Source organism: Drosophila subpulchrella, chromosome 3L (assembly GCF_014743375.2).
Source record: "Drosophila subpulchrella strain 33 F10 #4 breed RU33 chromosome 3L, RU_Dsub_v1.1 Primary Assembly, whole genome shotgun sequence".
In the NCBI taxonomy this organism is placed as follows: domain Eukaryota; kingdom Metazoa; phylum Arthropoda; class Insecta; order Diptera; family Drosophilidae; genus Drosophila; species Drosophila subpulchrella.
Genome location: NC_050612.1, coordinates 23,652,603 through 23,666,182, shown reverse-complemented (window position 1 = coordinate 23,666,182; position 13,580 = coordinate 23,652,603). Strand labels below are relative to the sequence as shown.

General features: G+C 39.3%; 1 protein-coding gene across 2 annotated transcripts; it reads left to right on the top strand.

Annotated features, from left to right (window-relative positions):
* The first annotated feature begins 2,126 nt into the window (after positions 1-2,126).
* Positions 2,127-12,808, top strand: LOC119553823 (gonadotropin-releasing hormone receptor). 2 transcript variants are annotated; one of them, XM_037864454.1, is made up of 6 exons: positions 2,127-2,364; positions 2,656-3,591; positions 8,295-8,478; positions 8,550-8,755; positions 10,101-10,252; positions 10,337-10,410. In XM_037864454.1, exons 2-6 carry the CDS (start codon positions 2,800-2,802, stop codon positions 10,389-10,391), a joined length of 1,389 nt encoding a protein of 462 aa, XP_037720382.1. In that variant the 5' UTR covers positions 2,127-2,364; positions 2,656-2,799; the 3' UTR covers positions 10,392-10,410. The 2 variants fall into 2 exon arrangements, with proteins under 2 accessions (XP_037720382.1, XP_037720381.1); XM_037864453.1 differs by lacking the exon at positions 10,337-10,410 and adding an exon at positions 10,801-12,808 and having other exon boundaries at positions 2,129-2,364.
* The last annotated feature ends 772 nt before the right edge of the window (positions 12,809-13,580 follow it).

The window sequence follows — 13,580 nt, the reverse complement described above, 5'->3', positions numbered from 1 at the left end:
CGGCATTTTATGAACTGGCCAAGTAATTACAAAGTAGCGCCGTAAGAATAACAGAAAACTGCTTCAGGAATTAATCCAATCTAGCTCAATGGGCAAAGTTTTCAAAAAAAGAAGCTCGAAAAAAATTAACTAAAATGCTTTTTATTCGCTAAAACTTCTGAACTGAAGTGAAACTTTGGACAATTAACCGAACAATTTAATATAAAATGAAATTAAAGTACATCTGTTTTACTCCGAATCAACATTTAATACCAGCAGAATGGAAGTACAAATGATTTAATTGATTTACTTCAGCACATCGGACTGTAGTTTTAACACAATTGCCACGCAAGGGAGAGTTTAACAACTGAAATTGCCCAGCCATTTTAATTGGTCACTTTAATCGGTTGCATTGATCAATTCAAGGTTTATTTTTACGGCTTCTTCGTAAGTAATGGAAATCCTTTCCAAACAAATATCGGCATTTTAAGTGTTTGCAAACACGTTTCTGTGCAGTGAAATGGTGTACACTGATAAAAACAGGTTAAAATAAATTTGATATTCAACATCAATTTGAAAAATCCAATTCCAAAAAGTCTTAGCTTGGAGTTGTGTAAATTAGAAATGGTGTCTATTCCATAAAAACCTCTTTCGAAATTAAATTTTTTTTTTTTTAAATAATGGTAAATCATTTTCTTTGCCATAATAATAATAATGTTAAATTTGTAGGGTACAAACTATTTTTCTAGAACTACGAAATATAAAAAAAGGCGTTATTGCATGCTCCTAAAAAAATAGTTCAACATTGTACTTTTATATTTAATTTTTTAAATATTCCCAAGCCGAATAAGATTACAAAAAGGCGAGATGGCGACTCAAATTTATGTGAGTTATAGTAAGAAGATAAATCTACTTTAAAAATAATACTCTTAAAAAAATCAAAGCGCGTATAATTAATTTTTATCGGTAAAGTTAATTTTGAGTCATTGCAATATGTGATCCCTAGCAGAAACAATTAAACCGATTCCATACCATAAAAGCTATCGTCTAGACATTTTGGACAGGGATAACTTTTTCTGCGGGACTGCAAATCAATCAAAAGCGGTGTAAACAATTGGCTAAAAAGTTTTCACCCAAGTTTCCGACTCTCTCCTCCCATCTGCCATCGCCAAGGGGACCATAATCCAGAGCTCAAAAAACATGGCACAGATGTGCTCTTCTCCACTTTTTTGCCGACCTCGGCTGCTGATCAATCAAAAGCGCATTTGTGTATTAATCGCGTTGATTAAACGGCCTGCGGGGGTGGCGAGTGAGATGGGGAAATTCAATTTAAGATGCTGGCAGCCCCAATCAGATACAAATTGCTTTAGTGTCACCGAGCAGCGCAGGTCATGAGCTATTAATCCGGTTTAATCGAGTGCCCAGATTGCACACGTGTAATTAGTTGTCCACCATACACTACAATACCCATTTACAATGCATATCGTTCATATTGCCATATTCATTTCAATTGATTTTTGTTTTCGAAGTATTTATTTTGGACACGTGTTCCGCTAAATTGGTTTTATTGTTTTCCCATTTGGCGAGGGAACCACAACGCCATAGCGAAAGCCAAACCAAGCGTCCAATTTAATTTATGAACATAAATTAATTAGGAAAATGAAATTTTATGGAATTTTACTTTGAACCTACACTGCAGAACGAGGCAGCATGGTCAAAGTCGAGTTTTAAAGTGAAGGCGACACTGCAAAACATCGTTGTATCTATTAAAGTTGAATAGCGCTGGCTGCAACTTAATCGCAAGTACTCAAGGCGAGTAATTGCTGCCGGGTAATTGCAATTGCCACTGCTCAGGTCACCGATTGGAATTATTATCGCACTAGGTGGCGTCATTATAGTGCAGCAATATAAAGTCAACTGACTGAAATCGGTCTCCCGAGCCATCGAATTATCTAAAGTGTCTCTCCACCGAGAGGCAAGTTGCAAGAAATTCAATTCACTCTATTAAAAAGTATTTCCTTCAAGGGCAATCCAGCAATCCAGTGATGTAAACAACTTGAAAAAAGAGAGTTAAGCCTTTAAAAGCATGCTTTGCGAGCATTTGAATTCATAACAATTTCCGAAGCCAGGTAAAATCATTTAAATGTTTATGAAAGTGTCTCACATTGGCGCAACTAAAGCATTTTAAAGAGGATTTTAAATGACAGCATCCGCTCTGTCATCATTCAGACTTGCTAAATTGTTCACTGAATTGCACCTAGTCAATCAATATTTTCATTGAAAACAATTAAATAATCAAGCCAGCTGAGTGAAAGACTTTGACATCATGTGGTAAACAATTGTTTTACGTGGAAAAACGGGGCTGTGTTGAAAGCTAAATTGTATGTAAGTGATGCCAGGACATAAGTAGATTGTAATCTAATTTTAATTAGCAATTATGCACGTATTTTAATGTAAAACATGAAAGCATTACCTTAAATGGAAAACGAGAGCTGAAAAAAATTGGGAGTAACGCATTTTTAATTTTATAACAGGTCCATTTGTTTGGGCAGAAATATATTTGGTGTCTATGGAAAGCAGAAGCTTTAAATATTAAATTACTTTTTCCATTATACTAAATTTTTAATAACATTTTACAATCTCTCTTATGTATCTTAATTTTTGCTTTATTTGCAGCTTATGCTCTCTAAGTGTTATAATGTTGGTGATAAATAAAGTGAAAATGTAAATGTAAATGTATGAATACCTATATGGAATCATCTACACCTGAACCACCGTCCAGAGTCAGAAAATCAAACGATTAAGGAGAGATACTTAAAGATGGAGGCCGAATGGGGCTTGAATAACCAGTCCGCCTCCTTAGGTCGCCTGCCCACTGTTCCCAGTTCTTCAATGGACTTGGAGGCGGATAACGAGGTGGCCAGCAATTGGTCTACCTTGGCCAACTTAACCCGCCTCGTGACCGGCGTAGCTCCGGATATCATCAACTACACGCTCAATATGATGGATCTGAGTGTGGGCCTGGCCACGGATATGTCCAATCTGAGTGTGAGCACCACGCCCCTTCCCGCCTACGCGATCTCCAATAGCTCCTCCCTGGCGCACACGAATACTCGCCATGAATCCCCACCGATTGCGGAACAGGTGCCCGAGCACGTGATGGACCATGCCCCCCAGCTATCCCGATCCGGGCTGCTCAAGGTGTACGTCCTGGCGGTGATGGCCCTGTTTTCCCTGCTCGGCAACCTGCTGACCATCTGGAATATCTACAAGACCCGCATTTCGAGAAGGAACTCCAGGCACACGTGGAGCGCCATCTACTCGCTGATGTTCCACCTGTCTATTGCCGATGTCCTGGTCACATGGTTTTGTATTATCGGGGAGGCGGCCTGGTGCTACACCGTCCAGTGGCTGGCCAATGAGCTCACCTGCAAGCTGGTGAAGCTCTTCCAGATGTTCAGCCTCTACCTGAGCACCTACGTCCTGGTGCTGATCGGAGTGGACCGGTGGATAGCGGTCAAGTACCCCATGAAGTCGCTCAACATGGCCAAAAGGTGCCATCGCCTGCTCGGGGGAACCTACATCCTGTCGCTGGTGCTCAGTTTGCCACAGGTAAGTGGGGGATACTTAAATTAAATTTAATAAAGATGGTTAATTTGCTTAGAAATATTTCATCTTGAATTTAAACATTTAAATATACAACTATAATAATAACCTGGTTAAATGATATACTTCAAAATCTAACGTTAATGATTGAACTTTCTTATTCAACTGATTATATTTATGTTATACTTCATCATACATCTAAAAAATATTTTGCGCCTCAGACTAGAATTTCAGTTTAATATGCTCACATTTTATTTTAACCGGAAAAAATGGTTTACATTTTTTGGCTTTAAAATTTAAAACTTTAAGGCTTTAACTTTCTTATCGCATAAAATAAATTTCGAAATAGAAAATAGAATATAGATTACTACATTTTGTTTTAAACGTGGAAAAATAGATATAAATAAAATTTAACTTCAAAATGCTTTGTTCATGTAAATACATAATTTAAAAATGACTTTCTTTAAAATGAATATCTTTTATAAATTAATATTTTTTATCCCAATGATAAATATATTTCAAAATTAAATTATAATATCAGATATCTTTACAATTTATGCAGATTCTATAATAACAGGCGCCTTAGACACACATAAGATAGAAAAAAAGGGTTTCTACATTTTTGATTGTGAAACAATTCAAAAGAAAAATGTTAAAGCAAACGCATAATTTATAAATATTGTTTTCTTAAAAAAAAAGTACCTAGAGGCCAGAAACAAAGCGTCTGCAGCTGATCTCCTTCCGAGAAAAGGCACTCCCAAGAAGGAATTCCGCGTCGAGGACATTTTGAGATGAGTGGGTAGATGGCACGCTTATGAAAATAATCTGGCAGACGTTCCATTACGATAAGTTAAAGCTGAGACTTAGCCGCCTCTCCCCGCCAGCCACTCCACCTAACATATCTCACTTTTTCCCACACTCCGATGAAGTTGAAGTAATATGTTTACTTTATAACACGCATACGCCCCGTGGCAGGGCGCAAATAGTCTTGAGTAGGCACCAGAATGTGTGCAAACATTAAAAATGATTGCCTTTCGCGCAATAAGTGTGCACTAAATGTGGCTTTAGGCCGCTGCCACGCCCACTAACACGTAGCTGGGCGAAGGGGGATGGATCCCATACCATAGGAATGGCCAATCGAATTCCGGCCAAACAAAGGGTTTTTTCCTCTGGTAAACGACAAAAAAATGAAAAAGGTCCCCCAAGTGTCTGCCTGACGACAGACATTATTCATATACCCGATTCATTGTGTGCAGATAGGCTGGCTGATATATTCCTTTTCCTTTTCCCTGCCAGCTGGCGGATAAGCTCGAATGGGACTGCATTAATAGGAATCCTTCGCTTTGTTCCAGGATATTTGGCTCCAGATTTCCGGCACATTTATTGCATAATATACAAACCCGATTTCGCTGGTCTGTCCCTGATTTATGGCCTTGGGTAACGTTTCTTGGCAGCCCGTTCATTTATCTAATATCTAATTCAGTTAATATAACCCGGTTCTTGCTCTTTGAGAAGGTGCTCCACTTGAGCTTATGCCCTGACTAAGGTAGTTAATTAGTCCTTAAGGACACTTCAAAGTTGCCAAGGGGCATGAACTAATTTAGTTTGATTGAAAAGTGGCTGAAAACTTTGTTCTCCTTTGTGACCCTACTCATGAATACCATCTTAAGCGTTGGCCGGCCATCAAATCAAGTGCGGACAAAGGTTTGCCCTTTGGGCTGCCTATTTTCTGAGCTTAGTGTTCCAGAAATAGATGATAAAACCGAAAAGCCATGGAAAGTTTCCGAGTAACTGGAGGACGTACCCCACGCACGTTATGTGCCTCTAACATTTGCTTTCTCCCTCCAGAGCGACGCTCAAATGTATGCTTTAATTTCGCACATTTAATTAGGAGAGCTAACCAGTGTGGTTTTATTTTATCTGAATAATATATTGCGTGGAACAATAATTACCGACGTACTGCCAAAATCGAGGCCAGATTATGTTTGCTCACTTCTGGGCGAAAATTGCGTGGGTTTCTGTGTGTGAAAGCCTGTGCGTGTCTGGCTGTCAAAGTGCCCGACTTGTTTAAATGCCTCAAAAAATGTTGAGGTCTAATTACATTTTGATGTATTTTTTCCACTCAGAAAACAGAATGTTTTGCGGATTTTCAAGTGGGTTTGGTAACACCGACGTTGACTCCTAGCCGAGACAAGCCATAATAAAAAGCATATAATGTATTGGAATGAATTTTAAAACAGCCACTGACTTTGTTTAGGGGTAAACATTTCATTGGCCCCCTGAAAGTTATTATGATATTGCATAATCCAATTTTAAAAGACCGGCAATATTGTTACATAATGAAAGAGCCACTGTCACCCAATTAAAAAAGTAACTTTGCAATCATTATGCCAACTTTTATAGTCCACTTTTCGCTCTCGAGATGGCCGCCCGGGGAAACTTTCTTCATTTCCGTTTTATTGAACATGCGACATAAAATTTATGCGGCTTACAGACGTGACGTCCAAGTCGGTGGCAACGAAACGTCACAGTCGGAAATAAGGGAATCATCTCAAACAATTTTCCGGACAAATTTTCCGATGTCACACGTTCATGCACCAACCCACACATGCTGCTGAGGGCAGCCACATCGAATCCAATATGAGACGCACCGATGAGCTCGTTGGTGTCAAATAAAGAGGCAAAATGAAAATTCACTTCGGCTGCCAATAAACAACAAATGTTTTCAACAGCTCCAGGAAAATAAGGGACTTCCCCAAAACTCAATAATAGCCAAATGTGAGCCGAAGTCGGCAACATGAAAACACAATAAAGTCAGACACAAGGTTATACACAGGCCTCATAGAGTTTGTTATTCTGAATTTAATTGTAGCCAAACAACACATACGAAATTGCAGCTTTCTGTTCAAGGTAATTCAAATTTTCCTGGGACATATCCCATGGGTTCATTCGCCTTTGGTAAATTAATATTCAACTTGACGATTTAAAAAGGCTTAAGATAATTATAATCAATTTGGGTTTGGAAAACCTCGAATTTGCCTTTAAATTGATTCATTTAAATATTTGTCCCTTACAAATGTAGAGAGAGTTATATAAATAACCTTAAAACAAATCATAGGGCTTCCGAACACCGACTTCCACTTATCAAAAATCAATTAGTAAACAAAAAACTAGATCTGTTCCAATGAATATTAACAAAAGTTGCTGTAGTAACACAATTAAGCCTGAAACGTAGTTTTTTAAGTGTTTACCTCCAAGTTTCTACGAATGCATTATTCAATCCCATTTTATTCGAACACCCCCGAGGCTTTTGTGTAAAATTTTTCGGTGCAACTTGCAAATGCTGGGAAAATAGTGCTTAGGGCTTCTGTGGAACTGTTCTCCTCTCCAGAACTTTTTAATGAAAACCAAACATGTAAACACTTATAAAAGTTTATTTAATAAATAGATTCATTCATTCAGTTGAGAAGCCACAATTAGAGTTCTGTAAATGCACTTCCTTTGGCTTGGCCCTGACCCACATCCTTCCAAAATCTATATCTATATATCCTGGCTATATTCCTTCGTCAAGGGCAATGGCTTGGAAGTTATAAATGTGCGAAATTAATAAAAATCAACCATTAAACGATTATACGATTCGCGTTAGTCCCCGGGGTTTTGTGTAGTTTTACTATGCCGCTCAGTTGTGCGTGGCGATGGCCAGTTCCTCCATTTGGGTCAGCTGTTGACACAGCGGCCGACAAGAAACCCATAAAAAGTGCAAATAAAAAGACTTTTAGCGTATTAGTTATGCGCCGACACATCCGTCCTTAGCGAGTATATATATATATACATTTGCTTTATCGGCTCTGTCCAGACATTTTCTAAGGGGATTTTCCCGGACGACTTTCTGGTGAATTGAGCCCAGGAATAGGAAAACCTCGAACAATGGAATACGCTTTAGCCGAACTGAACACAGTTCCCGAAAATGTTCCCTCAATTACCGATGTATTCATAACGTTTCACGGAAAGCAGCCAAAAGGGCTTTCATTGGGAACCGAGGTTTCCTAACCAGATCAAAGGGTCGTTTTGCGTCAGCCCTTTGCTACCATGGGCCGCATGTGAATTTCCATGTAAACAGTAGATACAACCAGAAGTGTACTTATTACTTACCAAGAAAATCATTTGGAGACGGTTTATATCAGAAAATGAAGTCTATTCTAGTTTAATTAAATTGGGTTAAACGGGTTTAGCTATTCAATTGGATTGCGTTTAGTCTATGATTTACTCATTTTCTTTGGAATAAGTGTACTTGGCACACTCAATTGTTATGATATATATTATTTGATTTAATTTATTTAAAGTCAGTAATATCTTGTCAGTAATTAACTGACTTGACAGCTTATTTAATTACAGTTGAAACGCTTTGTATTTCCGGATAAGGTCATTTACTTATACATTAATTATAAAATGAGAAACAATTTGTTGTACATTTTGCTAAGTTGATGACATAAAATCATTAATATAAATGGACAAAGAGATTTGGACAGCTTAAATGAATTAAATGAATTCTATAAGTTCTCTTTTTTACAAAATTGATTAAATTGTTATGAATGAATAATTAGATTTCATCTACTTAAAGTCTGTACTATCTGGGCAATAATCAAGGCACCTTTTACTTATCTTTCTCTTCCTTCGCTCCCCTTTATTTTTGATGGATTATGGTAAAGTTCTTCATATTCCACGTGGCCCGAGGACCCTTCGTGGAGGAGTTCTACCAGTGCGTCACCCACGGATTCTACACGGCGGACTGGCAGGAGCAGATGTACGCCACCTTCACGCTGGTCTTCACCTTCCTGCTGCCACTGTGCATCCTGTTCGGCACCTACATGTCCACCTTCAGGACCATCTCCAGTGAGTATCTTTTGCAATATCTGTATATCTATCTTTGTATTTATCTATCTATCTATCTGCACTTCCAACAGGCAGCGAGAAGATGTTCCAGGGATCGAAGCTGGCCAACTATACCACGGCCAAGCTGCCAACGCAAACGAATCGCCAGAGGCTGATACACAAGGCCAAAATGAAGTCTCTTCGCATTTCGGTGGTGATCATCATAGCCTTCCTCATCTGCTGGACTCCCTACTACGTCATGATGATTATGTTCATGTTCCTAAATCCCGACAAAAGGGTGAGTCCTCAGGGTTCCTTAGTATCGATGGCTTGGAATTTCCGGACAGAATGACGGGCAGATAGCGCAGGCACATCAATCAGCAGTCGATTTGTCAGTTTATTTTGGAGATTGAGTGGGTGTGTCGATTCCTTTGTTGTTTCGTCCAATATTCACGGCTCCGCGATGCCTTAAAGAACAGGAACCTAAACTCGGTACGGCTTAGTCGCAGTTGGTAAATCCGTTTAGGGCCGCAATCTTTTCCACGCTTTTCAACGGCCCCCAAGGCACATAAAAATGATTTCTTATGCTCAATTTTTAATTAATCGTTACGGCATCCGACCGGCCGGTCGGTATTTTTCCTTAACGGCGTCCCAACTTTGATGACTGGCCAGAGATTGCCCGTAAAAGCTGGTCGAGGTGGAGGATTACTTTCTCCGGGATTGCAAAAAAAACATACGGTCGGTTTGCCGCAGCCTGAGTATCCTGTAAAGTTTGGGGAAATGATTTACCAGGAAACCTGCAGAAGTTGTCAATATAAATGCTAGCAAATTGTTTCCTTGTTTCTACTATACTTAAGTTAATTGGTTCTTTGTCTACTAAATTTTAATTAATTAACAAAAAGATAATTTGAATATTAAAACGTTTTGAATAAATTCCCTATTTATCATAAAGTTGGATTATTTTACAAATATCAAAATGAAATCGAAATTTAAAGCAAGGAACAAAACAAGGATTAATTTTGAATGGCTGACCTCTAACACAATCACATATTTTAGAATCAGAATTTTAGTTTAAGAAATTTTCTAAAATATCATTTATACCGCAAAACTCAAACAAGGCATTCTATTTGAAAGACTGACATTTATAGGAATGCAATTTAATCAATTACCCACATATTTATGAACCAGGCTTTTTTGGCAACTTCTACTACATTTTCAAAATATATTACTTTAACACAATTTGCTTTGCATACCGCACAGTTGTTAGAAGCAATGAAAATTAGTTTGCATGCAAATAACGCAGTTGTTACAAGTCACTCATAAGGAATGTCTGACCTTAAAATCTGAGTGTGAGCCATAGAATAACTCATCATTTTCCGAGAAACTTCCTTTCACACATTTAAGCTAACATGCTGCATGTGCAAGAACGTTGCCTTATTTTATGAAAGCCATTGTGCAGCGATGATGATTTATTCAAGCTGCTCCAGGAAAGTCACCTTTGACCGCAGGGTATCCTGGCAACAGGCAACTAGGACTCAATCCAACCGCAAAACACCCACAATAGCACCACTCAAACATAAAACGAGCCCCACAAAAAGGGTCTGAATGGGGAAATTAATTTGAATTTTACGCATTGCTTGCAGCTGGGCGACGATCTGCAGGATGCCATCTTCTTCTTTGGAATGTCCAACAGCCTGGTCAACCCGCTCATCTACGGAGCCTTCCACCTGTGTCCTGGCAAAGGAGGCAAGTCCAGTGGCGGTGGCGGCAACAATAATGCCTACAGCCTCAACAGGTGAGTGGACAAGCCTGAGATAAACTAATTAATATTAACAACAAATTATATACTTCAATTTGAACTTTTTTCGTATCAAAATAGTCAGTTCTCACATAGGCATTATACTTATAAGTCTTTTAAGGTTTTTGATTTTTAAATCACTTGTGCAAAATTTTAAAACTAATAAAAAAAATTTTCAACAAATTTAAACATTTATATTAGTTTCTCCTATAAATGAGAAACCCCTTATGCTTTTTATTTTACGATTTAATTTAAAATAGTTATGTATGATTCTTTTTGCTCTTTACTACTATTTCCACTTTAAAAAATGTTTTATCTCTCTTAAACTTCTTTTCTTGATATGTTTTTATGTGTTTATGGCTTAATTTCTACATGATCTATTATAGTTATAGACTGGCATGTGATTTTTCCACACAACTTTGATTCTTTTGATACCGCAAAAAGTACATCAACCAATATTGGCAATAAACTGATACATTTTTTCCGTCTGGTTTTTATCACCTTACCTCATCGTCCATTCCCCCCACCCCGCCTCCCATCCCTAGGGGCGACTCGCAGCGCACTCCCTCCATGTTGACGGCGGTGACGCAGGTGGACGGCACAGGTGGCAGTTCCCGCCAGATGCGGGCCTTCCGCCAGCAGAGCTACTACCGCAGCTCCAGCAACGGCACAGGTGGATCCGCTGGTGCCGGTGGTGCTCCCTTCAAGGAGCAGGTCTCTCTGCTGCATGTAGGTCCCGGGGCAGGTCCTCCCGGTGGCTCCGTATCCAGCAATGCCACCCCTCAGCTACTGAGGAAAGGATCCGCCCTCCTGGCCCGTCATCCCAGCTGCCTGCGGGAACAGGAGCACCAGCAGCGACTCCTGCTGCAGGAGAAGCCCTCCACCCTGATCCTCAGCTACGATAGCCAGCGGGGCGGCGTGGGTGTGGGCGTGGCCAGTGGGCTGATGGACAACAACGAGCGGGTGTCCAGTGTTTGAGAACAGCTGGCGATGGCGGCGGCGGCGGCGTTGGCTACGACGACTGCACCGGATACAACAGCGGATGCGGATGCGGACGCGGACGCCGATGTGGCGACGGAGGACGCCTGCTCCTGCTGCCATTGCCTGAGCAGGGAGCTGGTGCGACGGCAGCTAGAACTCCAAGAGCTTCCAGTGCAGTGAGGATTTGAACCCAGGGGTCAGGGAAATGGATTCCCGCCGGGTGTACATGTTTGATAGGGAGGCGTCGATGATCAGATCACCGGGGCGTGCAACTTGTGCTTAGATAATGCTAATCGAGAGTTAAGTCTTTAAACACAATGGGTGTGCTTAGGAGTAGCGTAGTAATAGAGGTAGTCTTAGAGAACGGTTGCCCGGCACTGGGAGAAACTCAAATTAACGCTACATATATACCCTATTTGAAACTATATATGTCAAATACATTTTGTATATTATGTAAACTTAAGTCATTTCCAAACCCATTTATTATTTCACTTAACTATTACATAGTCTGTTCAAAATAAATCCTATATAAAACTTTAAGTGACATTAACATTTAGCGATCTTGAACTAATGTACTTAATGCAAATCAGGTTGTGAAAATAGTTGAAATATTTTAAATTTTAAATTCTTGTGACTTTGCAAATTGGTTTCCATGTAAGTGAATAATCAATAATTATTACAACTGTAATCAAAGTGCAATCAGAGTCAGTTCAAAAGCAAGCTCAGTTGAAATCTTGTTAATTGGGTAATAAACATACATGACTTCGAATGAGTTTCTCTTAATAGCAGGGCAACTTTGTAAAGTTAATTAATTAATGTCAGTTTTTCATTTGGTTTACCTTGCTAAGTTAATCGAAAAATCAATTTTCTAATTGAGTGAAAACTAAACAGCCAAACACAGGGTAAAATAACAATTGTATATAATTAAGTACTATATTTTTGGAAGGAGTTGTGAAGAAGTAACCACATCCTTAAGCATAATACCTAAGATAATGTTAAAAATATTGTAAAAAAAATTATAATAAAAATGAGTTCATGTTAAAAAAGTAATCGTAAGGTTTACAAATGTAAGGTTGCCTATTCTTTGACCAACTGTACCCAAAGTCATGATCATACTTTTAATTTCCTATGTTACAATTACTTTCTGTTAATTTCCGTTTCAAAGCCTCCAAGGTCGCTTCACTCAGAATCGTATTTTTTCCTTGTAAATGGCATTCTCCCAAAGGAAACCCTAATTTACGAACAACTGGAAATATCAATGTGAAACTGAAGCACGGAGTTACTTTAAACGAAACACACTGAACAACACAATTCAATTTGGCTAAAAGATCCCCAGAGGCAAACGGATGCTTTTGGCGATTCCGCAGAATGGGAGGACTACACACATATGGCATTAAAGGAAGCCACTGCATTATGCGAATCCTTCGATGTGACGGTTAAATTTCCACAATGCTCATCTATCCCACATCCCGTTTGCATATTCATGTGCTCTCCGCACTTCGGTGCGTACTTATGTATAAATAATCTGTGTCAAATTTGTATAGTTTATTTTTTAATAAAACCCGAATGATCCGTGCGAAACTTTACGAGCCAACTTTTACGCGCCAAGCCACGCACAGCTCAACACGTTGATGAACTAGCTGGATCTGGATGTTCTTCTTTTGCAAGCGTGTGCGCCATAAATCCAGCGGGGCTCACGTCCACCCCGAGCACGGGTATATTACAAAATTTTATGGGCGGCACAGGCGGAGGTCGCCCATCGCGATAGGCCATAACCGGGGACCCTTACCAAAGACAGTTTTCCACGAAAAAATACAAAACCCACTCTCCTAGAAAAGTTTCTGGCTGAAATGCAAAACAATTTTTGCGAGCCGGCAAACAATGCGCCCGAAAATGCGACTCGCAGTCTGAATTTAGAATCTGCGCCGGAAACGGAACCCAATTACCACAAATAATGAAAGATGGACTCCGCTGAGGGTGGCAATTGAACCTCCCCATCTCCAAAACTCCCCCTCAATTATGCGCAGGCAGACGACCTCAGAGTTTTAAGCACTGGCCAAATAATCATTAAGGTCCTGCAAAATCTAGGGAATTTACAATTTTCTTCGGCTTACCAAGATTTAAATTGGAATTTGTTATTAGATATCAGAAAATTATACAATTTCTTAGAATTACCAAGATTTAAAATGGAATTTGTTATTAGATATCAGGAACATTTTGTTTTTTAAAATCGAAAAACTTCTAAAGCATTTTATAACATTTTGTTTATCGCTTGATGCTGACAAAAATAATTTTTAGAGTATCCGAAGAGGGTTGGAATTTATCCCGTGAATAATGGTAAATA

What these genes read in the sequence shown, in the direction of transcription:
- LOC119553823 (XM_037864453.1), top strand. Translation starts at nt 2,800, where the DNA reads ATGGAGGCCGAATGGGGCTTGAATAACCAGTCCGCCTCCTTAGGTCGC. An exon ending in TGGTGCTCAGTTTGCCACAG is followed by an intron (nt 3,592 to 8,294) that starts GTAAGTGGGGGA and finishes ATTATGGTAAAG; the next exon opens with TTCTTCATATTCCACGTGGC. An exon ending in TCCTAAATCCCGACAAAAGG is followed by an intron (nt 8,756 to 10,100) that starts GTGAGTCCTCAG and finishes CATTGCTTGCAG; the next exon opens with CTGGGCGACGATCTGCAGGA.